Source organism: Passer domesticus, chromosome 15 (assembly GCF_036417665.1).
Source record: "Passer domesticus isolate bPasDom1 chromosome 15, bPasDom1.hap1, whole genome shotgun sequence".
Taxonomy (NCBI): domain Eukaryota; kingdom Metazoa; phylum Chordata; class Aves; order Passeriformes; family Passeridae; genus Passer; species Passer domesticus.
The window spans coordinates 9,593,369-9,619,771 of NC_087488.1; the positions used below are offsets into that span (position 1 = coordinate 9,593,369).

General features: G+C 44.6%; 3 protein-coding genes across 8 annotated transcripts; 1 reads left to right on the plus strand and 2 right to left on the minus strand.

Annotated features, from left to right (window-relative positions):
• Nucleotides 1-67: 67 nt before the first annotated feature.
• On the minus strand, nt 68-9,962 carry ZP2 (zona pellucida glycoprotein 2). Of its 6 annotated transcripts, none has more exons than XM_064390757.1 (21): nt 9,702-9,961; nt 8,134-8,212; nt 7,831-7,891; nt 5,852-5,978; nt 5,701-5,774; nt 5,444-5,527; nt 5,273-5,367; nt 4,324-4,482; nt 3,953-3,997; nt 3,536-3,718; nt 3,028-3,124; nt 2,762-2,943; nt 2,227-2,356; nt 1,897-2,078; nt 1,726-1,817; nt 1,519-1,643; nt 1,081-1,270; nt 691-826; nt 510-606; nt 337-423; nt 68-247 (listed from the first exon to the last, which is right to left on the minus strand). In XM_064390757.1, exons 1-21 carry the CDS (start codon nt 9,719-9,721, stop codon nt 108-110), a joined length of 2,385 nt encoding a protein of 794 aa, XP_064246827.1. In that variant the 5' UTR covers nt 9,722-9,961; the 3' UTR covers nt 68-107. The 6 variants fall into 6 exon arrangements, with proteins under 6 accessions (XP_064246827.1, XP_064246825.1, XP_064246830.1 ...); XM_064390755.1 differs by having other exon boundaries at nt 5,852-5,981; XM_064390760.1 differs by having other exon boundaries at nt 8,100-8,212; nt 9,702-9,960.
• On the plus strand, nt 9,377-18,781 carry ANKS4B (ankyrin repeat and sterile alpha motif domain containing 4B). The gene is made up of 2 exons (XM_064390763.1): nt 9,377-9,733; nt 12,945-18,781. The coding sequence occupies exons 1-2, from the start codon at nt 9,570-9,572 to the stop codon at nt 14,017-14,019; spliced, it is 1,239 nt and encodes a 412-aa protein (XP_064246833.1). The 5' UTR covers nt 9,377-9,569; the 3' UTR covers nt 14,020-18,781.
• Nucleotides 15,869-26,399, minus strand: CRYM (crystallin mu). The gene is made up of 8 exons (XM_064390764.1): nt 25,806-26,399; nt 25,435-25,585; nt 24,397-24,459; nt 22,256-22,357; nt 21,241-21,424; nt 19,661-19,782; nt 18,720-18,804; nt 15,869-18,057 (listed from the first exon to the last, which is right to left on the minus strand). The coding sequence occupies exons 1-8, from the start codon at nt 26,246-26,248 to the stop codon at nt 17,993-17,995; spliced, it is 1,215 nt and encodes a 404-aa protein (XP_064246834.1). The 5' UTR covers nt 26,249-26,399; the 3' UTR covers nt 15,869-17,992.
• Nucleotides 26,400-26,403: the final 4 nt, after the last annotated feature.

The window sequence follows — 26,403 nt, forward strand, 5'->3', positions numbered from 1 at the left end:
GCATTCAGAGGATGAGCAGTATTGATTTGCATATCTAGATGCAGGAGAGGGAATACATGAGACATAATTCACCAAGTGACTACTCCAAGTTTATTTGGAAATGCACATTAATGTACCACATTTACCATGTATGCTCTTCTCTTTAGGCATTTAAGAAAAGCCAAAAATAGCATTGTGGCCAGAGAGAGAACACCAACAGCAGTCATTGCAATGCCAGCCCATGCCTCCTTGCTCAGGAGACTGCTCCCTGCAAAGCAAGGGGAAAGGCAGTTTGTTTGTGGAGACAGATCCTCACTAAGCCCAAGCAACACCCCCAGCACCACCCTGGCTCAGTACCTTGGGCTGCAGACCACTCTTCTGGCATGAGGAGGACAGGGCCCCCCAGGCTCACCACAGCAGAGTTCACAGCTGCCACCCCACTTTCTACAAGAGAAACACAGTACAGTTGAACCCTGCACTGCAGTGGGTTATCTTGGATCAGTACAACCTAAAATCCACTCGGACATTACCTCGCTTGCTTCTCAATGGCCTTGGGCACCTTGGGATGCACAATGGGGAGTCCGGGTGAAAACGGTGGCAGATCAGAACGCTGCAGTGGAAGTACACCTGGGACAGAATGAGAGGAATGAGACATGTTCATTTTGAAACAGCAACTGCTCCTACTACTGCTCCAAGTCCAATATCACCTACCAGGCCAGGAAGGGCTTTGCCACCAGAAACAAAAGCAAAAGTCTTCACTTCCAGCCTTTGGCGATAGTTAGCATAGCTGACACCACGTCCCACAGGGTGGAACACAGTCCCGTAGCTGTCCAGCTCATACTCACAGCTGCCAATAAATGAAAACCAAGTCAGAACATCAGGGTAGAGAAGATTTGGCTTGTTGGTGTTGACTCCTTTAAGCAGCAGGTTAAAGTTCAAGGTTGAGGTGCTACCTTCTTCCTACAAATTCCAGCATTCTAGGGCAGCAGTTAGAAGGCCCTCACACTTAAGGCTCTCTTACTAAAGAGGGAGCAGCAGAGAATTAGGGACTCCTCACACCCACTGCAAAAGGTGTTTTCATTTGTGTGGTGGGGCACTCACCCATCCACAACAATATTCCACTGGGGCAGTGATCTTGGCTCTTGGGAGGCCGTTGCCCAGCAGTCATCCAGCACCAGGTGGAGGTTGGGGTCATTGCGGTTCAGGACCTGAACTTCCAGGAAGATGGGCTGGCGCAGGTACCTCACTATGGGATACTGGTCCTCACGGTAGGGCTGCCTGTACGAGTCCTCTGCAAGAGGCAAAGGCATTTATACTTAACTCTGGGTGCAAAGTGGGTCTCAAGCTCTTCAACAGCAGCTGGTTGAAGAACTCTCTCCAAGCACCACAGATTTGGTGTATCTGCTTCAAGCAGTGTGGATGAGCAGGAAGGAAGCACACCAGCATAGAAGTCCATATACCAGGACAGTTCACTCATCCATGCTCCCCCCTTCACAAGCTCCAGATACTGGCCAGCCAACTGAGCCCAGTCAGTTTTACCTGGGTAGCTTAGAAGAACTAAGGAGAGGGAGCCTTGATTCACTGAAGGAGGTGGAGGAGAAAGGTTGTCTACTTTTACAGTGAGGGAGGCATCACCATTGCTGAAGGAGCACCTGACTGTTAACCTGTAACAGGGAAGGAGCAGGTGAGTCATATATTGTGTGGGTAATACAGTACTGGATGGCCTAAAGAGGTTTCCAGACACACCTGAGTTCACTGTCCCTTGAGATCCTGCCCAGGGGAAGGTCTGTCCATAATGCTCTCACCTCATTCTCATAATGAATCTGCTCCCCATCAAACTGCAGGCAAATAACAGCATTAGTGAGGGCATTGCCAATGCCTGAACCCCACTCCCACCATCCCTGGCCACACACTCACCCAGTGCCTGGTCCCACAGCCATTGAGGGGGACATGAAACCGAACCCTGTCATTCAAAGGTGACCTGTAGGCTGGCCTGCACACAGGATCCCTGAGCCTGAGTGTATCCAAATCCAGCAGTGGTGTGGTACTCTCAGCAAGGATTTCAAAATCCATGTAGCCATCCTGGGTGCATACAGCAGCTGTAACAGAGGTTCACATAAGTTGTCATGTGAGTGGCAGCTCTGTCTGCCAGGAGCTGTTGGTGAGATGAACTAACCCAACACAAAATGTAACAATGAGCCATGCTGAGGGATCACAGCTGAGGAGCTGCAGGAGTCAGACACTCACCTATTGGTGTGTGCTTCTCACAGGGGCACTCAGGGTGCATCACCATTGCCACAGTCTCCCCATGGAAGTGAAAAACCAGTTTCAAAGAGGACATGTAGTACTGAAGTCCTGAGCAGCTCTCCCCACGTAGCTGAAGGACAAGGGTTAGTCTCAGAGTGTGACAAGAGCTCTTTTTAACACATACACCTGTTGGAGCTGATTAGCAAATAAGCCAAGCCTGAAGAGCACAGTGGCTACAGGGGAAGCTCGTTTGCATTGCTCCAGGCATGCCAAATACCTACCCCCTCCAAGAGGAGTATTTTCACCTCCATCTGTTTTTGCCAAAACACTCCAGGAAACGAAAGTTTCCTTGCTGATGCCTATCTACTACAAAGTTAGTTTGCATTCATCTTAATCACACCTGCTCTTAGCCAGCCACAGGGCATGACTGACTTGACAGATGCTTAGTCAAGGTCAAAGCTACTGTGCCTCTGGGTCTCAAAACACCAAGGAGGTGTGATCACACCAATACCTGTGACTCAAGGATCAAACTCACCCTGGACTTCAGGACTCCCCTGCTAATATACATCCTGATCCCTCTCTGTGTGTCCAGAGTGATTCCATTTTCCTGAAGCTGATCCATGGGGACAGTCTTATTCTCTACACCCACATCCACAAGGATCCCTGGAAAGGCTGGGATGGTAACAGTCATGTGTGTTGCATTACAGATTGCTGGACCTGCAACAACATCATGGATAAATATGACATCCATTCCCCTGGGGCAAAAGGGGGAACAAGTTCTGGTTTTTTTCCATGCATTACCTGGAGCACAAAGCATTCTTGACTCTGCAGTCAGTCCATGCTCACGAGGGCCATACATGAGCTTGAGTGCCACAGTGTAGAGCACCTTATCATTGTGCTGGCAAAGAAGATAGAGCTCTATTAGACAGTGCTCAGCTCTGATCCATCAGAAGACCAACCCTAGAGGGCCACATTCTGCATCAGGTTCAGGTTTGCAGCAGCAGCAGCTTCTTCCCACCTCACCCTTTCTAGAAACAGCTGCTGATCATGAGACTGCCAGTCAGATGTTCCCAGGACTGGCTGTAGCTACAATTCTGCTTCTGGAGATTCCCACTCACTGTGCCTTTCCAGATCCTTGTGCCAGGCAGTTCAGTGACTGCTGTGCAAAGCCAAACAGCTCTGCCCAGCACTGTATCAGCCTGACATCAGCTCTAGCCTGGAAATGCTTTCCCCAGGTCTACAGGAGGGAGACAGTGCTGCCCAAACAGGGGCTGGGTAACTCCTCAGTGTTGATTCTCTATTCACATACCTTGTAGGACACAACTCCAGTGGCAGCAAAGGCCACCTGAAAGATCAGGTTGTGGCCATCAACTACAAAGTTATAGCCTTGCTGCATTGCTTGCCCAAGGCTTAGCTGATGTATTCTGGTTCCATCATCAACTGACAGATTCCAGGACATTGGAGCTGCTGGAACCTGCAAAGCAGGAAATCCCTGTTTAGGGAAGGAAGGCACAGAAGCATCAAGGCATTAGATTTTCACTCTGCAGGGCTGCTACCTCCCAGGCTTCACATTCAACCCTATATTGATAGGGCAGAACCAAGCTTTCCAACATGATGCAAGTTCAGAGAGGTCTCTGCCTAAACTTGGCGATGTCAGGCTCAGCTTATACCAAAACCCCAGGCATTCCCCCCCTCCAGCTCCCTTCACAAGGTGGAAGGAACATACCTTATGCTCATCACTGAGACTTGAAATGAGTCCAGGGAAGGTAACCTGAAACACATCATGAAAGTTAGACTGCATGAACTTGCAGGGTAGCAGCCACACAGCAAAACCTCCACTACAGCTTCCCAAAGTAGACATCCAGCATCAGCTTCCCCTGCAATAGGGCTGGAGCCAGCCTGGGTGCACCATTAATGACCATTTACAAACCAGCTCTCCAAAGAGCCAGCAGCCAAGCCAAAATGAATGTGCAGCCAAGAGACCTCCTTGCAGCTCATTGGAGCCGTCCCCAGATCCCAGACACAACTCCAGGAGGCAGCCACCCTGCTTTGCAAGCCTCAGAGCAGGAACCACAGCACCCCCACCCCTCTACTTACTGCCATGAAATCTTTGGTGCAGTTTGTTGCACTAGCAAACACAGGAGCAGTGACTTCATCTACAGGAATGCTGTCACAGCGAGTGCTGTAGGTGATATTTGTCTCCTCTCCCACTGTGTCATTCACCATCAGCTTCAACCAGAGCTGGTGCTGACCATGCTACAGACAAGAGACATTCATTAGAGAAAATGCAGTACTCACTACAGCATGAGGGCACCTAAAAGCCATTGGGACTGGACTCTAACTCCAGAGCTGGTTTAGGTGTTTGTACCAGTGCAAGGACAAGGTGACTTCTTGTTATAAAAGCCCAAAGGAAGAGCTCTTTAGAAAAGCAGAGAAGCACAGGGTTAGGTTGAAGAGCAGAATATACAAAAATAACTGCAGAAGTCAAGAAGAAAATTCCAAAGAGTAGCAGGTTTAGTGCCAGACAGTCAGCTGCCCAAAAAAACCCCTAAGCTAACAAACAGCAGAACAGAGTCTTGTGGTATTTGAAATACTTAAAAGCAACAGATACCAGTAAAGCACCTGGTTTTGGCATCCCACTTAGTATTCTACCTCAACAGCTATGATCAGCATATGGTGTTAATTGTCTGACAGTACACAATTAAATACATTGCTGCTCTGAAACTCTTAAACCTAGTCCACCTCCCTACAAGAAAACCTGTCAAGTAGTTCAAGTCCTCCACAGCAGAGCATAACATTTCTTGCAGGCTGAGGGATTTAATGCATAGTTGAAACAAATTTCAGTAGCTTTGGGTTTGGTTTTCTTTTTCAGTTTTGGCATGAAGTGTTCTTCTATAAGAGTTTTAAGTTATCAGAAGTATAAGTACCCCGAGTCTTGAAAAAACTTAGAAATGGAAACCTTATTAAACCCAGTCCTGTCCAGGAAAAAAAATTAAACATCTCCTAACTCCACCACAGCAGCTTCCCAGGATGAAGAGGCCTTTACCTGCAGGCTGGTGCAGTTGACAAACAGGACACTGAGCATCAGCCTCTCATAATCCACAGTGTGGTCACAGGACACCATCTCCTCACCACTCTCATCTAGGAGGGATGTGGAAGATTAGCCCTACAGCAGGCAGGTTTCAGCAGGAAGGGCCAGGGCAGCAGCAATACATACCAACAACACACACATGCCAGGAGTAGTTGCTAAGCTCTCTGGAAAACTCAACTTCCATCCCATGCCTGTGGCAGGTCACATTCTCTGCAGAGGGAAGGCCACCATGAGCTGCAGCAGACCCTCCTGGAGCACACACCCTGCAAGCCCCCAGCCAGGCACCCTTCAGAGCCCCTCCCGTGCCAAGGCAGGGGGGAAGCAGCTCCAAGCAAACCCAAGCCCACCTCCCCACCACAGCCAGCCCAGAGAGGGCACATTACCCAAGAGATCATGGTCCCCCAGGCCATCAGTACAAGAGGCTAAGCACAGCAAAAACCCAAACAGGAGCAGCAACCTGCAAAGAAAAGAGAATCAAGTGACAGAGCAGCAAGGAAAGACCCCAGCTCCCCTTGTAGCCCAAACCACACTCACCACATCTTCGAGGTGCTCCAGCACTGCTGCTCAAACCCCATCTCTTCAGGGCACCACAAGCTTGGCCTTTGGCTGCCCAGGGAGGGTTTTATAGGCCCTGGGTCTGGCTCACACAGGTGCCACCTCTCTGCTGCCCAGGGAACAGAGCACTTGCACCTGCTGCTCCTTGAGTGGGGCAGCTCACAGGAGACCTTAAGGAATACTAAGTCTTTAATAGGGATTATTCTATTTTGAAGGCATCCTTTTCTTGCTCTGATAATGTATTCCCTTTATTCCCATGTTAGATATTTCATGGAAAAATGCATGTCTGTTTTGGCAGACGTGGAGTTTTCTGTGCCAGCATGACAGCATTTGAGACACCAGTGAGCTCAGTGTGGCTTTCCTTGGGACTATTTGAAGCACTGGTGAAGATATCACGGGGGAAAAGATCCCCAAAACCAAGGAAAATGTTTTAACAAGGCAAAGAGCCTGAATGCCAGGTCAAGACTTCTACTTTTGATCACTCACAGCAAAAACTGCAAAACAACTGTGTTACAACAGCTAGTGTCGCTGCTCCCAGCCCTGCTGTGTGCAGGATCTGCAAGGGATGCCCTTGGACCCAGAGCAGAGCAGCAGCCACGTCAGGTGGGTGTCACTCTGAGCCTGGCATGGGTGACCCTCAGCCTGGTGTGGGAACTGGCTGCTCCAGAAGACATCCAGCAGCAGTGTGTCCCAGGGAACAGAAGTTTTGCCTCCCAAAGAAGTGAAGAAATAAGCTCTTATTTTTGTTTTAAATGTTGTCATCATCTCTGAATTGTGTAGCCACGATTACCCAGTGTGACTAATTTCATTCTTCTCTGAGCCCATTAGTTCCAAAGATCTCATTAGGCAAGCAGAGACTTACTTGCCTCCCCTTGCATGGCCTTTACCATACCACATTTGGTGCTTATAAAAGTTGCAATGTGGAAATGTTGTGCAGGAAAATTCCTCATGCAAAACAGATGGCACAACATCACTGTGCAGATTTATGCTCCAAGTTATCTACAACAACCTAACTGGTGATGCTGCAGCCTTTTAACCTAAATACTTTGTTTAACTGGCAATATTTTATTTGAGAGAGTTCTCAAATTAATAGAGTAATGCCCATATGCACAGTGAAATCCAATAACAAATCAAAGCTGCTGGTTAAACAATTCATTAGTTTACAACACCATGTACCATCACAACAGAGTTTCTCATGGGCCTGGTAAGACATTTCAGTTGGAAGAGGAATGGTTCTGAAGTTCTTTTCAAACACAAAAATAAAAGCTTCATTCTAACTATCCAGGGAGTTTAAAAAGTTCACAATTTTGAGCTTTAGTCTCAAAAGAATAATCTCCATTCAGGCTGAGAAATTTACCTCATTTGATGTTGAATCATTTATTCCATTTCAAGTTGAGGTTTTTGGATGGGACAACAATGAACAAGTACCAGGAGTTTAGAAACAGATGAAGATTTTGTTTGGACTTTTCTTTTTTCTTTCTTTTTTGTGATGCCCACTTTTATGACAGAAATAATAATAAAGCTTTCTAAGTCTGAAGCTTCTCCCCAACTGACATGGGTTTTGCTTTACCTCTAATTAAAACTTGGAACAATATTTTCCCACTTAGCTTTATACTGGGTAAATTTAAAATCAACATTTTCAAATGTTAATGGTAAAAAATCACTCTGAAATCAACACTTTGTGTGCTGCACTAATTAAGAGAAAAGCAAATTAAGGTAATTCTGTAGTAAAAACTAAGGATCTTGAAAATTAAAAGGACCCTTCTGCCACCAAATCAGTTTTAATGAGTGTATCATGCTTCCTCTCTCCTACCAGGCACTGGTGGTATATGCAGTATGTGAATGGGGATCATTTTACCCCTGGAAAAAGGCCTAGTAAAAGATATAAAATTCAAAGGCACTAAAAAACAGCTGATCTTATATATATATATATATATATATATATACACATGTATTACCTATCTTTGTTCTGCAACAGCTAGTTTTTCTTGTAGCTGTAAATTTAGCTCCGTGCTGAGCCTCGTTAAATAGAAAACAGAATAAATGGCTGCATTTTTATTAGAAAAGTATTCATGCAGTGCAGGGCTGAGAGTAAAACCCTCTTCTAAAGCAGGGACGGACGCTGGCCGGGTGAGGCACAGCCCATCCTGGCTGCCCCGAGAGGGCAGGACAGCACAGGGACAGCTGTGTCTGGGTGACATGAGGGACAAACAGGGCTTTGCTTTACCCTGAGCTGGAGCTGTTTATTCAAAGGGTCAAACCTGTCGCTGGCTCTCCTTGTTCTCATGGGAAGAAAAAGTTTGGTACAAGTTCATTCCTGAAGAGCTCTTCAATGCCCGTCTGAGAAAATAATGAAGAGAGAAAGCCCATTTTGAGAGGTCTCTGGTGTGTCACAGGGGCAGAATTATGGGATGTAAATGAGGTGGCAGAATTCCATTTGGGGATTGCACCGGCTCTGAGCAAGGAGTTGGTTTGTGATTCTCTAATGGGGGCACAACAGGCAACAAAACCCCACTGCTAATTGCTGAGGGTAGAGTCTCTGAGATCCAGGTTAATTCAGTGAGTCACAGAAAACAGCTTGGCAAAAAGTAATGTTTATGTGGCAGCTCTTGTGAATGTGTCCAGAGAAACCGTGAGCTCACAGCACTGCAGAAATCTGCAGTAGCCTCTTACCAAACTTCTCAGCTGCTCTTTGAAAACTGGCTTTTTATATGGCTTACTCTTTGTAATTATTTTGAACTTTAAGTTAGAATTAGTCTAATTCAATACATTTCTGATTGTAGAGGTAGCCCTTAATGGCACTGTACTCAGGGGAAATGACTTCTAAATCAAGAAATCATTATTTGTGATGGGAATGGACTCATCTGTTCCCAGGCAAGGACCACAGTGCCCAGGTGGGGCAGTGGGTGCAGACCCATCATGTTTCCTTTTCTGGAATTCCCTGTGGTATCCTGAGAGAATCCTGCACATTTTTTCTGTGTCTAAACAGAGATTACAATATCCATCAGAAGAATTTTATATTTGCCAGTTTCCTGAAGATTTCCTGATGAAATGCAACTTACACAGCTGTGGTTTTGCCAGCTGTGACTTGCAGACCTGTTGGGGGTTTTATCCCCAGCATCACCCTATGCATAATTTCCAGTCTGGGTACACAAAATGGTTCCATGGAAGTGCCTGGTTTGGCAGGGGAGTGACTTGTTTTCAAATACAGCATCCCAGTAAAAGATGGGTTACAAAAGGCTTCACCAGTAAAGGTGACTGCTCATGCTTTTCCTGCCATCAAACTCAGGGATACTTTATCACTTGGGGTAAAACGTGGTCACACTGACAGTAATGGCATTTTGAAGGTTTTTTTGAAGTTTTTTGTGGTTCAAAGTCCTTTTGCAATTGCCACAGAGCAGCCAGGCAAAGACACAGAGAAGATGACTGGATCCCTTCTCTAAGTAGTCAATTATGCAACAAGCTGAGCATGGCAGAGCCACCTCCCAGGAAATGAAAGCATTCCCCACCCCACAGCCTCGTTCCCTATGCAGATCTCCAGACAAAGAGCCTGCAAGGATGAACTTTGCCTCCCCATTCCCCTCCTCACAGGGATGTCTCAGCTTGTAATCATTAATGAAGCCTCCTGTGATGGAAGAGTGACTGTGCAGCCCGGACATCGCTCAGAGCTGCTTTGGGAAGCCAGGAGCTGCCGAAAATGTCGAGCAGGTACCACAAAGCAGCGGCCGATGGCAACGTGGACCTGCTGAAGGAGGCCACCAGGAAGGACCTCAACACCTCAGATGAAGATGGGATGACTCCCACCCTCCTGGCAGCCTACCACGGGTACCTGGAAGCTCTGGAAGTCATTTGCCGGAGGGGGTAAGTTCAGCCAGCCTCCACTGGGCCTTTTGAGGCCCAATGTTTACAGCCTGGGCCTCAAAACTCAATTACTGCGCCGTGTTTCTAAGGCCCCGATGACCTCCGGCCCAAAAGGCTGAAAATCACAGTAATTCCTTTACTGCATTGCCAATAACTGGTACTTCAGTGGCAGTGGTTTAGGTCCAGAGCCTGCAGGCAGGTCTCTTTGGTATTTTCTTCAGGTGGTCTGGCAGTGAAAGCACATCAAGGGAGCACGTCGTGTCCTGCAGAGAGCAGCTCAGAGGAGCAGGGCCCTGGCACCTTCCCTTCCCTCACTGCAGGAGGCTGCCCACAGCCTCTGGGGATATCTTGAGACAGGTTTCATAGAGAAATCCCTAATTTGAAACAGTTTTAGCAAAAAAATATCTCCCGTTTGCTTCCAAAGTGCAGTTAGTAGGCACTTGTGAAGATTTAACGCTGTCCAGAGGCAAGGCACGACAGATAGCCTTGAGCCAGTAACATCTAAAATGGTCATTTCTGTACTTTTTTAACAACTACCATCCGGCTAAAATGGAGAATACTGATTCAGAAGCCGTGACAGGACCCTTGTAAACCATAAAAAAAAGAAAGAAAAAAAATGAAAGGAAGGTTTTCTACAGGTTTATTTTCTAATAATAAAATGTCTGTATCATTTAAACGTCTTACATGGTTAGAATGTCTTATTGAAGTGGTAATTGCCTCTCCACCATCAGTACTCTATTGCTCAGAGCTACCTTTTAAGCTGTGATTCTGTAATAACATCTAATTAAAGAAAATCTGCTCTTGTGTAGAGGTAGAGTTAATAAAATGTTCTTTTGCAGAACACTGAACAGATTGCAGGGAACAGCTGAATAACTATTTGGATGTATCTGAGTTTTCTTTTATTAAAAATTGAGTTGAAAAAAAAAATTTCATAGATTTGCTTTATAGCTCATTGGGCTCAGGTGTGGCTGTGGTATCACAATGAAAAAGACCTTTGGACTGCGTGGCTGTTGCTGTGTCCTCAGGAGAGGCAAAAATAGATTGACAGTTTTTCAACTTGTGCAATTAAGGCAGCTCCCAGGAAATACTTGTCAATAATATTTGTCCCTGAACACCTGCAAGCCAGAACAACTAGATAAGGAACAAACAGAATTTTTTTTTTCAAATTTTGAGTGAAAAATACATCTCCTACCACATAAGCTGACAGAAAATCACAGCAGATGACACAAAGATCAAAATTTCTGTGTTTTTCTAAGTCTTTTTTCTTGGTAGAGAACACATCAAAATCTTCAAACATATGTGTTTACCTCTATTTTAATCCAAGATTTCTTGACACAATCAGGAAGATGTGTCTGTCAGAGGTATGGCTGCATTCTCACTGGTTTTTTTGGGGGAGAAGCTGAATTTTAGATTTTGAGCTGTTCTCCAGTCACTTAATGTTTTCCTGTGAGAAAGTATTTTAATTATTTTTAACAAATTCCTCCTTTCCTTGAAGAGCTTTAATGAAAGAGGCTCCGAGGTACAGGGCAGTGTTCTTTAGAGTGGTTGCAGATTTTAGGACTCTCAACATTTGGCCCTTGGAAAGCAAGCAATAAATCCCTTTCATCTTGAAATAATTTGTCTTCTCAGGCATCAGGAGACATTTTCTCTGCTTGCCTTGCAGGTACATGAATAAAGGCAAGACCAAATAGCAGGATCTGCTCTCTTCTGTGTGAGCCTTTTCCTTGGGAAAGCAGGGAAAGGAGGAGTATGAGAACCCAGAGTAGATGTCAAACCTTGTCCCAAGTCCCACTGAGCTGGGAGCAGCCACTGGAGCTTGTCAATTGTCTGAGACTCAAAGGCTGGCAGGTTCCACGGGGAGCAGGGGCCACAAGCAGCTCTGGAGGGCCCTGGGGGGACGGATGACCCGGCCCTCCCCGGGCTCAGGGTGCCCTGCCACCTCCCTAATGTGGGAATTCAGGAGCCCAGCACGCCCAGCCACAGCCAGGCAGCTCCCCAGGGCACAGCCACAAAAGCAGAGAGATGTACACATGGCTTCCACATGTCTGAGTGGGGAAACTTTGATCCTCAGCTGCCACTCCTTGTGGCTGAGCCGGAGCTCCCGAGGCTCTGCTGGACCCCTGACCTCAGCCCTGCCTGGGGCAGCTCAGGCTGAAGGGTGTGCTCACATCTGGCCCTCAACAAACCTGGCAGTGCTGTTCTCCAGAGCCCCAAAGGCAGAGATCAGTGCCTGCAGGGCATTTTGTGGCAGGATGTACCATGTCTATCACAGTAGAGCCGCCATGGCACCAACCTCCAAGCATTGAAATGCTTGAACTCCCAAGAGCAGAAATTCTCCTTGTAAATTTGGTCCCTGGCTCTGAAGTAATAAAGATTTTTGGCTTCTGTAGCCGCCCTGTTGGTTGGTCACAAGAGGACACAAGCTCTGTTCTGATCATTGTCAAATGTGTATCTAAATTTTCAAGCTGAACTGTAAGCAGCAGTTCAGCATTAAGTCAGTGCAAGAGTTAAAAAACAAGCAATATTTTTCAGTGGCTTCAAATTCAATTGAAAAATGTGGCATTTTATTTTCAAATGAACTTCTGCTTTTCAAACCATCATGAGTTTCTTATAGAGAACAAAAGAGTTGAAAAACAATGACATCTATCTGGGCTTAAACTAAATGCAATGGAGACAAATGGGTAATCAGGGCTTTACTCTGGATCATTTACCTATTACCTACCTAAAAAGTTACTGCAGGAGCTCATTAAGTGTGTATCACTGTGGCCAGTGAGGAAACCTTCTATATTGCCCTCTATTTGACATGCAAAAGGAATTAATCACCAAGAGCACTTCAAAATATTCCATGGAAATGTTCTTGAAACAGTTTTGCCAGTAATTCCAATGAGAATAAGTCAAAGCCTGAGCCCACTGATAGTTGCCAGACCCTGGGATGACAAAGGAAATGCCCTGGCTCCCTTGTGGGGAGATGCAGTCACGGTCAGCCCTGTGAACTCGTGTAACTCTCAGGGCAGGAATTAGAGCTCATGCCACACACACAGCCTCACCCAGGGCTGGTGTCAGCCCTGTTCTAGCAGCTGCAGCCACGCTGAGCCATTGTCCCTGGGCTGTTCTCAGAGCAGAGCAGAGTGACACGTTTGGTGTCTGCTCAGTGCCTCTGCAGGGCTCGGTGTGGGTCGCCCAGCTCACTGTGTGCTGTTTTCCCTGGCAGGGGTGACCCAGACAAGTGTGACATCTGGGGGAACACGCCCCTGCACCACGCTGCCTGCAATGGCCACATCCACTGCGTCTCCTTTCTGGTCAGCTTTGGTGCCAACATCTTTGCTCTGGACAACGACCTGCGCACTCCCCTGGAGGCAGCTGCCAGCAGGGACCGCAAGGAGTGCGTCCAGATCCTGGACAAGGCTGCCACCGAGCAGAACCTGCTGAATCCAAAGAAGGTCTCCAAACAAAAGGCACAGGCCCAGAGGAACGTCGAGAGACAAATCAAAGAATGTGAGAAGCGCCAGGAGAAACACCAGCATGAAATGAACCGGAATTATATTAAAGAAAAGGTTGGCACAGTGAATTCTTCCAAAGGAACACACTCCAGGGTAAAGCTGCCTGGGCTATTTGCTTCAAATACCACAAGTACTTTAACCAAAAACCTGAAAGATACCTTGAAACTCAAGACAAAAAAGACAGCCGACAGCACAAGAAAGCAGGAAACACAAAGAAGTGACCAAGAGGATGATATGGCTAGGAAAAGTGTGATGCATTTGTTTGATGAGAAAGAGGAAGATGAATTACTGAATGACCTCGGAGAGAAAAACCTTGCTGGTAATGACAGTCAGCTCTCCATTTTTCAGCGGCCAGGTCTTGGCAAGATTGTGTTTGGAAGGAATTTGGCTGCAGAGGTAAATCCTGAAACTGTGTCTTCTGAGAAAGAAGGTATAAGAGATACAATAGCCAGTGAGCTCTTTCAGTATGAAAATACTGAGAATGGCAGGGAAGATGATGCTGAAAGCAGTGCTGATGTCCCTTGGAATGAGGAAGAAGTGGTTTGGGATGATGAGGAAACAGAGAATACGCCCCTTGAGGTATTTCTGGCATCACAGATGCTGGATGAGTTTCTTCCAGTCTTCATGAGGGAAAAAATTGACTTAGAAGCCCTGATGCTATGTTCTGATGAAGATCTACAGAGCATTCAGATGGAGCTTGGGCCAAGAAAGAAAGTCCTGAATGCTGTGAATAAAAGAAAACAGGCACTCAAGAACCCTGGAAAAACTGTAGATACTTGCTTATAAATTATCATTCCTATTGTTGTAACCTACACACTGTTTCATTACCTTTCCCTCTTTCCAAAGAGTGTTCAACTCTTTTCAGAAGTATGCTAAAGCAAAAGGCAGAAATGTTACCAATTGCTTCGGAAAGTACAGCAGGGATAACAATTTTTCTCTCTGGGTGGGTAGTTGTGGTGAACAGGATATTAAGTAAAGTATATTCTGCCAAAAAACAAGAATGTGAAGATGAAAACCAAAAAGCTTTTTCTCCCAGAACTGTTTATGTGGATTGGATTTCTTTTGGTCCAGATAATTTCAAATATCAGTGAAGGCCAGGCCTGGCGCATTCCTTATTAAAGCCTTCCCTTTCTTCTCCAAACCACAAAGCAAAGAGCATTTTCAGAGCTTGAGAGCTTTGAGTTTTCTCCATTTGCTTCTGTAAGATCAGTAAAACCACTCTTCCTAGTACTGGTGTATGTTAGGAAAGGAATCTGAATCTTGATTTTAGCTGTGGTTTATTGACTCTAATCACCTCTGAATTAATGTAAATAAGACTAATTTGCTGCAAGTTTCATATATTTGTCAGTAAAGTTTTTACTTCTGTATTGACAATAATTTAAAAATACATGAAGTAGCTTCCCAAGAGATGTTCAGTGTCAGTTGTATATTCCTTTCTTGTCTCATTAGACTGGATCCAGTTGCCAGCACCCATCGTGTCCTAAATGTCATCAAGGCTGCAATACTTTTAACTACAAGAAGCTGAGGTTTAATTTTCAAAAATTTTGATCTATTTTGGTATATCCCCAGCTTGGTCCCTATAGGCTGCATTTTCCATGCAAAGTCCCAGAAATGAGGATTCATATCACACACCATTTTCTGTGGGTTGTTGTCAGCCTTAGCCTGAGAACTGTGTATCACACACACAGCTCATGAAAATAAAAAAAGAAAATGAGCTGTGCTGCTGTGGAAGCTCCTGCTCTTCACACTCTGTCTGGAGGCGTTCACAGCAGGGTTCCCCTGTTCCCTTGGGAAGCCAGCACTATCAGATATAAATTAATCACTCCTGTTGAGTTTTGTGAATCTAATAAAGTGCTTTTAGCAGCCATGCTCTGGCTAAGATCACAGATTTTAGATGCACATTCATTAGCAGAACATTTATCTTTAAAGCTCTTTTTATATCTTCCCATTAGCCAGCTATGATTTTTTCCTTAGGGGTATTCTGCATTTCTGGATGTTAATCCTGGTTAATGATCTGGTTTTTCATGTTTCTTCTTTCCATATCATCTTGTGACTGTGATTTGTATAATATAATATCTTTTCTCAGATGGACTTTATACTGCATTCTTCCCTGCTTGGGTTCCTGTACACAGCACATTGATATGTTCTCATATTAAGCAATCACATCAAAGTCCTGTTCTGTGCAACCTTCCATAATTGGTTTTTCTACTCATGTGCTTTGCTGTTTTCATATTTTATCAACCCCTTTTTTTCCTTTAGAGTTTGGAAGCACTGGAATCCTAGCTGTGACTCCTTTCAGTTCAGTTGGAGAGACTTTATGTATCGCACATGCAATCCTAGAGCAGAACCCAAACCCAAATCATAAAAACAGGCAAACCCACGTGAGCACAGCCCTGCCAAGTGCAAGGTTCTCCTTCCTTAAGGATTTAATACTCTGCACTGAGCAGACATTAAGAAAATGTACAGCATGGGACAACTGAGAAACTGAGTATCACAGAGGAATGGAGAACTCACTATTTCTTCCATTTTCAGTGATCATATTTACTGAGAGTGCAGTCACTGCAACAACTTGAATACTTTCTTTCTTGTCATCAAATAAATCAACCACAAACCAGAAAAGAAATGGACAACCAAATGAGTGTCAAAGAAAAACAGCAGTATCTATTTAATTTTAATATAAATGCAAGTTACACAATTTCATGATCCATTAGTTTGTAAGAGAAAGAAACATAGAAATTGATGCTATTATTTCCCCTCAGAAAATCTAAAGGTGGCATCCAAGCAATTCCCATTGTAACTGAACTTCAGGACATCAGAGGTACAACACTGAAGCCAGGCTCCCAAAATCTCCCACTGCCAATGAAGCTGAGAATTTTCAGAACCAGGTCTTTGGACTGGCTCCATTTATTTTTTTAAAGTGCATAGTCTGTAGGGGAGTACATGTGAAAATAAACTGGACTTGTCTTCTTCCCAAACACTACATCTCACTTCAAATTACAAATCTGGCATAACACTGGCACAGAAGTGGGATTATACTGTCATAATTATTAATTGGAAGTTTCCATAGAGTTCTTGAATAATGGAGCATCATTTATTTTCATGTTTACCTCAGGTTAGTGTAGTTCTGCTTGAATGAACCAAGAAACTAAGTCAACACAAACTTCTGAATACTTCAGAAATGACAGAGAAGAAACAAGACATGTAAAGACAGAAGAGTAATTTTGCTACAATTAAAACACAAAAGCTCACAGAGAATTTTCTGTTGGTTTTTTTCCTGATGGGATAAACAGGACCAGTGGTGTTCAGTTTGGATCCACATCAAACATCCTTCAGGCCTATCAGGGGTCTGGTACCTTTCTATGCTACATCTACCACTTTGTACTTTTTCCAACTAGCTTACACCAGGCTTACAACTGGGAGTATTATTTACATCACACCTGCACTGTACTCATTAACCTTTTCTACACCTGCCTATGCACCCTCCAGGGCTTTAATGCCAGCTGCTCCTGACCCTCCTTCCTGTGCTCTTCTCTATTCTACTGACATGTTATTAAATGCCCTGTCATCCAACTCTTCCACAGCATGAAGAAACACTTAATAGCCTGCATGAAATAATATGCAAATGGAAATAAAATTTCACAAGGCACAACTTGTGAGCTGGGACAGGAATCTGTTTCCAGGGCAATAGCTGTTTTTCAGCAGATGCTCACTCTTTTGCAAGGCAGTTGCATAACAGCACAAAACTGGAACTTTTCCTTATGTCACTGGGTTCCTCTGCCAGGAAAGGATCATGAAAATTCCTGCCCCAGCTAATATCTGTGATAATAGAACAATTAGCAATTGAAGCATAGTATAGCCAAACTGAAAATATTTGCCTCTATACTTGAAATCAGTTTGTGCAGCTCCAGCCTTCAAGAAACTTAGAAAAACAACTTAGAGGATTCATAGATTAACGGCAAAATCTCCCTACAGAATTGAGATAAAAGTTAAAGACAAGACACTTAGTCCTCACAGTCTGTGTGACTTCCTGCAATATGAAAATGGCAATATCCCAGTGAGGCATGTTCTAAGGGAAGTACTGAGCAGAAACCCAGCTGCAGGGAGGTATGGTTATTACATAAACCCCCACTGAGAACTGTGCCCTTAGTGAAAAACCACCGAGTCTGAGGGCAAAGAAGGTGGATTGCCAGGGGTGAAGAAAATGGTGATTTCCAGTGAGCTGGAAGGGAAGATGTGTCCAGGAGTTAGAGGTGGGCTGTGTGCCTAGGAGGCTGAAGACAAGGTCACTGTCACTGGAATACTGAAACCCACAGCTGCATTTAAACTACCACCACAGGTAAATATGATGCCAGAGTCCATTCTACAAACTGATCTATTTTACACCAGAATTAATTATCCCTCTAAAAACCACGAAATCTACAAACAGGCTTCTGCTCCATAAATAATTAGAGAGGAAAGGCATTGATTCCAGAATGATACCAAAATATGGAAAGATACCCTTGTTAGTATCACTGCAAACATCTAATGCTTGCTGTTACAAGAGAGAGACATTTATTAATTATACTGCAAGTATCTAATACTTGAAATTAGAAGACTTTAGAAATTAGTCTATTGCTGAAATTTTACTTGTCCTTCTTGAATATTCTTAAAATTATTGAAGGATTTAGACAGGATTGGTGCCTTTCTTGTTAACACAGGATTCAAGGAAACTAAGTGCAAACGATTTTCTTGGCCTCATTGGCTTTGTAGACTTCTCTCTTCAGTTACCAGCTGACCATGCATCATAAACAAATTTTGCTGCTACCGTGTCTTCAACCGCCATCCCTGAAAAAAAATTGAAGTTAACTTCAAACAGTTATTCAGCTGTACCAACAATTTTGCTTCAGAAGGGAACAGGAAGATTCAGGAGATTATCTAACTGGACAGGAAGAGGAATTATTTCCCATCCCAAACACCTACAGTGTTACATTCAAAGTCCACAGCCATCATGCAGTGTTGGGTGTGCTATAAGAAGTTAATGTAACAGTAGGAATCTAATTTTCAGTGTTCATATCACAACTGGGCCCTTTTGGAGATGTCATGTAGCTCAGAGCATGGTAATTCATCCCCAGGGCCACCCTTTCCCAAAGCCCAGCCCCACAGGACACTGTCACATTGTCTCAGGTCAGACAGACCCCACGGGTGGAACAGCGGGGCAGTCGGGCTGCTGCTCTATTAATAAATGCTGCAGTCATGTCTTGAACAACTGTGAAATGGAAAATGGACTTCTATTGTTTGCCTGCTTTCCTATCACTTTTCATTACATCAATCCTGCTAGATAAACAAGAAGGGAAATAAAAAGGGAAAATGCAAATGACAGTCGACTTTCTTGTGGATTGCCACAGCGGTTCTGAAGATGATCAGCAGCTTTCCCACGCATGGGGGACCTAACAAAGAACAAGGCATTGTTTTCTGTCAGACTTGGACACAGGAGGGGCTGTTCTTACCCAGTGATTTAAACACTGTTGTTTTCTCAGGCAGGGCTGGTTTTGTACCCTTCAATACCTCCCCCAGCTCAGCAAAAATCTCCGCCTGTGGAAAAGAAACATATTTATACAAAAACATAATATCCATACATACATTAAGAGGGAAAAAAACCCCTTTTATGCTGAGTGACTTCAAAAGAAAGAACTCCTCCGGTGCTGCATCCCAAAACTGATTACTTTCCATGGTGAAGCAGATCAACATTTAGACAAATTACATAGAAACTGGACAGAAATCAGAGGAGCAGAATGGTTTTGAAAGAAAAACAGCTGGCAGACTTTCCTCAGCCAGTAAGTTTTTTTACAGAGGGTAGCTTGTTACTTGTCCAACAAAACACATGGGATTCCACACACATTACCATATCTGGAGCTCTTATGTTAAACCTCAAAAGTGTAAATCATATTTATTCTGCAGACACATTAGAAGAGAAAAAGAAAACTCCATTGAACCTCAAAGAATCCCTGCTGGCAAATCTGTGCAGATCATTGTCTGCTTGGCTTGTGTGGTCCATTCTTTGGGCTGGTCCATTCAGTGTCAATCACACTGAAATCTCAGGGGAAGAAAGTTACAGGTTTTAATAAATAGAATTGAAGAATATTTACAATAACCAAACACTGCAGGAAATGTAGGTCTTTCAACAGCAATACATTGTTATCATCAAAAGCCAATGCTGAAAACATGCTACTGTAATATGGTGTCATTTAATGGTAGATACAGAGGTTGCATGGCTTGGTCATAGACAGAGCAGTTTGAAATCAGTTTATCCTTCAACCCCTGCCTGGAAAGTGTCAACAAGTACATTTGATGCCATAAAGGTTTCAGTGCAGTCATCATCAATACCAACTCATTTCAAATGCAAGCCAATTGCCACAAAAACAAAGCTCATAATTTCAGAAAGCCTTACCCCTGACAAAATGACATCTCCTGATTCTGTAAGAGCAGCGTCTCTGGAATCCACAAACAGAACAGAATTCTTCATCAGCTCATCATCCAGCTCTCTCCAGTCTGGTCTGCTTGCTCCAACAGCTAAAGCAACAAAACTGATGAACTTGGGAGCAATGTTTAGAACAAATTCCAACCACATTTTTTTCAAAAGACATATGTGAAGTAACAATCAACACTATTATGGAAATGTAATGTACAAAAAAAAATCTAGTGCTACCTTGGAGAAATACTGATTGATAGGACAACAGAAAAACATTCAAGATTTGATACCCAGTAAAATATCCTTGTCGGAAGAGTCCAAGTAGCTGAGGCAAAAGAAAATCCTCTCCCTTTGTCTGTTATCTCTTATACCATTGCTTTCATCAGATCATTACCAAATTAATTTTACACATCTTTATTAGATTATCATTTATCCAAAGAAACTGAAAACAAATCATGGAGCTTAATTTTTTTATACACAGTACCAAGATCATTATCAACTTGTTATGGGCTTAAAAAAGCAAGCAAACAAGAAACCCAACAAAAACTAAAAGGACTATCCAGTTATATTGTATTCAGATATTTTTTACATGTCCAGCTGTTAGGGAACAATAAATCTGCATTTGCCACATTTGCATTTGTTGCTCAAATGTCTCTTGAAACAGTACAAATGCCTCAATGAAGGATAAAAAAAGGCAAGGAAAGGAGAGAGGTCTTTGTGTCCGTGTTGCCTCAGTGACTGTGGACCTTAATTGATTTTGTTGTATTTCTGACTTCCGTGCCATGACACAACACAGACAACAACTTTCAATGACAAAGGACTAAATCGAGTTTGAAGAATTGGTAGGATGCTGCTGGAATGTGGGACCTTTCTTTAAATTGCTCCCTTTGAGAACTGGCTTTTGTCTTATTTCCATGCTATCTGGAAAGTGCACAAGGTCATCTGAACAAGGCCCACAGTTAATAAAAATAACCAAACAGAGGTACACCAGAGACTCCAAACAATAGTGTGGCAACATCACTGTCAGGAAGGCAACAGAAAAGGACCCCTCCAAACCTCACTATAATTTGAGGTTAAATTATGACGTTCTTAACTCAGTTATTGCATCTTCATAACTCAAGTAAAGAAGTAAACTGGTGTGATCAGCCCCAAAAGAAACAAATAGAAGAGATTACAAAATTGGTGGAAGAAAAGATGACACCACCAGGGAGATTTAACAATGAGCAGTAACTCCTTAGAAATAAGAACATTTGTATGGGTTATTTAAATGGAGAGCAAAGTGAAAATAATGACAACATGAGGGCAAAGATGATGCACCGCTAAGAGAAAAGAGCATATGAGAAAAGAGCAAATCCCATGCTCAAGCAAAAATCCCCTGCTGGATTATGCAGACATCTGACTCCAGGACAGGGCTGGGAAAAGGCATCCTCACTACAGAGGAAAAGTCAAAATGTAAAGAAATTCACTCCACGAAGCACAGAGAACTGCTTCTCAACAGATGGTGATGCTAAACAAAGTGCTAATAAACACCTGCTGTACACAAGGGGAACAGAACCTACCATTGATGTGGGCACCTGGCTTCACCCAGTCTCCGAAGAGGATGGGAGCTGTTGCCATAGTGACTGTCACAATCACATCAGCCCCTGTCACCGCCTCCTGGGCCGAGGAGCAGACCCGCACGGGGCCGCTGACGGAGCTGGCAAACTTCACTGCCTTCTCCTTGGTGCGGTTCCATACCCTCACCTCAGGGAGAGAAACGAAACAAAACAAAGGCAGATCAACTTGGATAATGTCTCCTTGCTGAAACAGAACACTTAATTCAAGTTTTCAGCAGACAGTTAAATGTTTCCTAAAGGTTGGGGGTTTTTTCCCCTTTAATGTTCTTATCATACAAGTGAGTAAATTTCAAGAGTGTTCAGCTACATTTGAATGCCTGTTTTGTGATGCCAGAATAACATCTCCTTGTAGAGGAGATTATTCTTATAAAATGCAAATAATTCTGAAAATTACATTTAAGGAAAAGTCACAAAAAACTTATCCAAGTATGGCATATACAGTAGGATCTTCTCAGACAAAAAGCTATCTGAAACAACTTTGATTCCAACCTTTTTCATTTTAAATATCAACATTTGAGCAAGAAATTCTTGCTGCTCTGATTATTCTTGGGTTCTGTAGAAACAGAACAAAAAATATGATTAATCTTAACTTTTATGGTGGATTGACCATGGCTGGATATCAGGTGCCCACAAAACTGTTCCATCACTCCCCTCCCCAGCAGCACAGGGAGAGGCAAGAGAAAATAAGATGGAAATATTAGAGGGTCAAGACAAAGGCAGTTTAATAGAACAGAAACAAACGTTGGAGAGACAGCCTTGATGATGAGTGAGCACTGCTCAGAAGCAGCCAAAACACTGGGGTGTTATCAGACCCCTGGAGCTGCCAGTGCACAGCACTGTGGGGGCTGCTCCATCCCAGCCTGACCTGATACAACTTCACTGCTGTACTTTTTTCACAATGAATCCTGCAACGTGCTAGAGAAAAATAAATGTATCTTTTTTAAGATGTGTCTGTTACCTCTTTAAATGTGAACAGTTCTGTGAAGATGTCATAATGGCTGTATGCTTGAACACCAGCTCCCAAAATGCACAGCACTTCTGCAAAAGGTGGCATTAACAACTGAACAGTATCAGAAAGAAAAAAATCAAAAGAGAATATGTAAGGACAATATATTAACAGGCATTACAATTATTATATCAAAGTACTATAAAAGAAGGCAGTATTATTAGTCCTTTTAAACAACAAAAAAGTATAAAAACAAGTATTCAACAATCACTAAATATACTGGGCTTTTTTTTAATGTAAAAGCAAGCATCAGTAGCACCAAAGCACATCTTGGCTTAATTCCAGTGTTGAATTATCTGAGTTGAAATTCAGATTTAAGATACAACAGCATGAACAGCAAGTTCTGGGACCTCGGTACACTCCAATATTAACACACCCATGTGGCTGATTAAGTGTAAAACCACAGTGCTGGTGCTCTGCACTGGCTGAAAGCAGGGCTCAGAATCCCAAAAACCATCAGTACTGAGAGTGGCAGCTGCACAGGTAAACTGGCCCTGGCAGCCCCCCATTAATCCACCTCTTTGAATTCACTGAAGCCATAAATCATACCACAAGCATGTCCTGGCATTGCAAGAGCCATAATACACAGACCTTGTAAAAGTAGGGATGGTTCTGAAGAACAAATAATAAAATTCAGTTCTAGAGTTGCCTTTGGCTTTCTGGTTTAGTTCTTGTCTGTGATTCACCAGTACTTGGCGAAGGGAAGACAGAGCTGCTGGAGTCCAGCCCTAACTATCCCCTTGTGTCTTGTTCATGCATTTGTTGTGGCCACTCACTCCTGCCTAAAAAGCTTTAGAATTGTCCAGGCTCTCAAGGCTTATTCTGCTGCTAACAAATGGAGAAAAATCTCATTGATCCCATTTTTCAGTAGTAAGAATTTGTTTTAGTGTGCCTTTAAAGACTGTGAAGCACTGATTTCAAAGGTCCTTTTCGTAAGAGCATGGGTCTTTGAAAAGCAAATGCAGTAAAGAAGGCAAGATGACAAATATGAGCTAAACTCAAACACTCCTGAAAATTTCCAAAAGAACAGATGACAATGAAGGATCTGATCTTGAAGTACCTTCAGCAGCCAAGCTCCTTTGAAGCCAGCATGGACTGCATAAAAACCATAGAACTGACCAAATACAGAATGGCCAAAATGAATGAGGTCCCGTAACCTCCTGTCCAAGGAGCTCCTTGTAAATCATTCTGTCCTTTGGTTCAGGAGAAGCTCCTGGGGACAGGTCCTTCACTCAGTTCCATGCCAGTGTAGCCCCACTGCCATGGATAGAGTCACCCTGGCAGGAAGACTGCCCCTCACAAAACGGTGAGATCAGCCTTCATTCTGATGCAAAGCTGAGGAGTGACAAACAGTATTTTTCAGCTCTGGCCCTCTTCTTATTGCCTCAGCCTTTGAGGAGAAGGCTAAAATCCTGCTGTGGTCACTTGCTCTCTTCCTGATGTTAGCAGCCCAACCAAAAACAGCTTTTAAAAAAGAAATCCAACACAACAATTTCCAACTGAAATTGCACAGCCAGATACACCTCACCTGCCTTTAGACACTGAAGCTTATGGCCATGGTCAGGGACAGTCATCTGGACACCTTCCAGTGACAACAGAGACACTGACAGACAGACAGACACCTCTGGACAACTCATCCATCTATACTGGGCATCATTTACCTTAAAATAAATGGAAATGTGCTTTCCCCTCTCTTTACAAGTCCAGTGCCACCCACCTGTTCTGTCCCAGCAGCAGAAGGCATCTATCTAAATAAAATTCAATATATCACCACAGCTGCATCACCCAAAGCCATAAAGGGGCATGTTAACACAAACATAAAAGAAAGAAAATCCAGTGAAAGACAGCTCAGTAAATTCCTAGAGGAGGGCACAATAGAAGCCACAAAAATATAGCTCAGGTTCCTTCTTCAATCACACAGAAAGTGTAAAAGCCAGACATGACTGACTCAAAGCAGTGAGTTTAAGTTTTCCCTGAAAGTGCCTATGTTATGATAAATGCAATTTAAAGCTGTATTGGATGAAAAGCCATTTACATAATTTGTTGTAGCTATTTTATAACTCCAAGCCCCACTTAGAGAACAGAACACACACCTTGGTAGCGATGGCAGAAACTGCAGCTGTTCGTTTTGCTGTAATGACACTGCCATCCAGGACCTTTAAAAAATTCAAACAGACTGAAGTGAACACTGAAAAACAAATAAATACCAAACATTTTCATCCAATTTGTGGATGATATTACAGATATAAAAGATGTAGAAGTTGGCAACTATTATCATAGCAACCACAAACCAAAGACATGTTTCAACTGGGCAGATCCTCTGTTTATTCTAGTTCTTCCATATCATTCCATCTAGCACAAAAGGAGTGAAAATGATCAGAGAAGAGCCACCTCTAACTCAGCCAGCTCCTGAGGCACTGCACTTCCCTGGCTCTCCAGCACAGGAATACATGGATATGACTCCAATACTCTGTGCTCCAGGAGGAGCAGGGAGCAGGGCAGGCTAGCAGTGGCTCCCCAGTCTGCACTGTCCTGGTCTGCACAGAAGGCTGACAGGGAACCATGGAATTCCTCAAGTGTGTATCACTCCTGCCTCAATGTTCATTAGCTACTGCACGCATATTAATTATGGGGCCAAAAGCTCAGGGGTTTGGTAGAAGAACCCAAGACAGTTTTCAGGACCAGTTTTGTCCCTTTAATAAATCATTATTACTAAATTGCAATGCAAATCATCACTATTTTTAAAAAATCTTAAATTCTTTAAATTATGAAAAAGTAATCACACTCTGAATACTTGTCCCTGCAATGCAAATTGTAAATCTCTCTCAACTTGATACTTAAGATGGTTCAAGATCCATTCTTTACCCAGTGAGGTGGGGGGTATTTTTGCTTTCAAATATAAGACAAACTTCTAATCATTCTTCTCTTCCAGTTACATTCTGAGCTATCACAAGCAGCAGTAAATAGCACGGTGAGTACAGTTTAACAGAAACAAAAGATAGACAGCTTCAGGCTAAATCCTGTTGGTAAACTCAGGATTTTTTACAATTTACACCAGCTCCAGCTTCCAAGAAGCAGAAGTGAGAACTGACAGCTTGAGCAGAGAAGAATGCAGGACACACGAGACTTACAGCTTTCAGAGTGCCATTGCTGGGGTCAAACAGGAGGACAGTGGCCTGGTGGGAAGGCACAGAGGAGTCCTTCAGGTGCTCGTAGAAAGTCACCAGCTTGGTTGTCAGCGCATCGTCGGCAGCACTGTACGCGGGCATGACTCCGAGGTACCTCGGGGGACAATTTCCTGCGTTACTCGCGCACCGTTATCACGGGAGCTCGGCCAGCGGGCTGCGACCGTCACGCCACTACCGACCGCTTAATCAGTAACCCGGTGCCGAGGGCATTTCCTGATGCTCCAAACCCCCCACCCGGAGCCCGTCCCGCCGCCAGCCCGCCCCCGTTGCCGCTGTGCCCCGGCGCCGTGCGGGCAGCCCCGCCGTGCCCTCACCCGCCGTGCCGGGGCACGGGCAGCACGGTGCGCACCGGCTGCACCACCCCGCCCGCCGCGCCCGCAGAGAAGTTGGCCAGGGCGGCCTCCAGCGCCGGCAGCAGGAGGCTGGCGCGGTGCAGGTGCTTCTCCACCTCCTCGGCGCCGATGAACGCGGGAGCAGTCGAGCCCATGGCGAGGAACGGGACAGGACAGGATGGGATAGAATAGAATAGGGTAGGACAGGACGGGACGGGCTGACGGGACTCCGAGAGTGCGGCGCAGCGCACCGCCCGCACCGCCGCTAAGAACTCGCCGGGGCGGCCCCGCTGCCGCCGGCCCCGCCGCGGAACCGCCCCGCCGGCCCCGGCCCCGCCTCCGGCCCCGCGCCCCTCACGGGCGCGGCGGGCACCGCGGTGTCCGCGCTGAGGCCGGCTCGAGGGCGGCTCCGGCGGTCCGGGCATTGCCGTGCCCGCAGGCACCGCCGCTGTCCCGCCTCACCCGGGCAGCGCTCGGCGGGAAGGCGGCTGCCAACTCCACGGGATGGCCCTGACATAGACTGGGCACAGCCACCCTGGGATCCCGCGTCCTGAGGGACGGCCCGAAGGACAGCCGCCAG

What these genes read in the sequence shown, in the direction of transcription:
- ANKS4B (XM_064390763.1), top strand. Translation starts at nt 9,570, where the DNA reads ATGTCGAGCAGGTACCACAAAGCAGCGGCCGATGGCAACGTGGACCTG. An exon ending in GAAGTCATTTGCCGGAGGGG is followed by an intron (nt 9,734 to 12,944) that starts GTAAGTTCAGCC and finishes TTTCCCTGGCAG; the next exon opens with GGGTGACCCAGACAAGTGTG.
- ZP2 (XM_064390756.1), bottom strand. Translation starts at nt 9,721, where the DNA reads ATGACTTCCAGAGCTTCCAG. An exon ending in TCAACTGCACCAGCCTGCAG is followed by an intron (nt 4,483 to 5,272) that starts GTAAAGGCCTCT and finishes TCTTGTCTGTAG; the next exon opens with CATGGTCAGCACCAGCTCTG. An exon ending in AGTTCTTCTAAGCTACCCAG is followed by an intron (nt 1,271 to 1,518) that starts GTAAAACTGACT and finishes TGCCTCTTGCAG; the next exon opens with AGGACTCGTACAGGCAGCCC.
- CRYM (XM_064390764.1), bottom strand. Translation starts at nt 26,248, where the DNA reads ATGCCCGGACCGCCGGAGCCGCCCTCGAGCCGGCCTCAGCGCGGACAC. An exon ending in CCCGTGCCCCGGCACGGCGG is followed by an intron (nt 25,586 to 25,805) that starts GTGAGGGCACGG and finishes TTGTCCCCCGAG; the next exon opens with GTACCTCGGAGTCATGCCCG. An exon ending in AACAGTGTTTAAATCACTGG is followed by an intron (nt 18,058 to 18,719) that starts GTAAGAACAGCC and finishes ATTTTTTTTCAG; the next exon opens with GGATGGCGGTTGAAGACACG.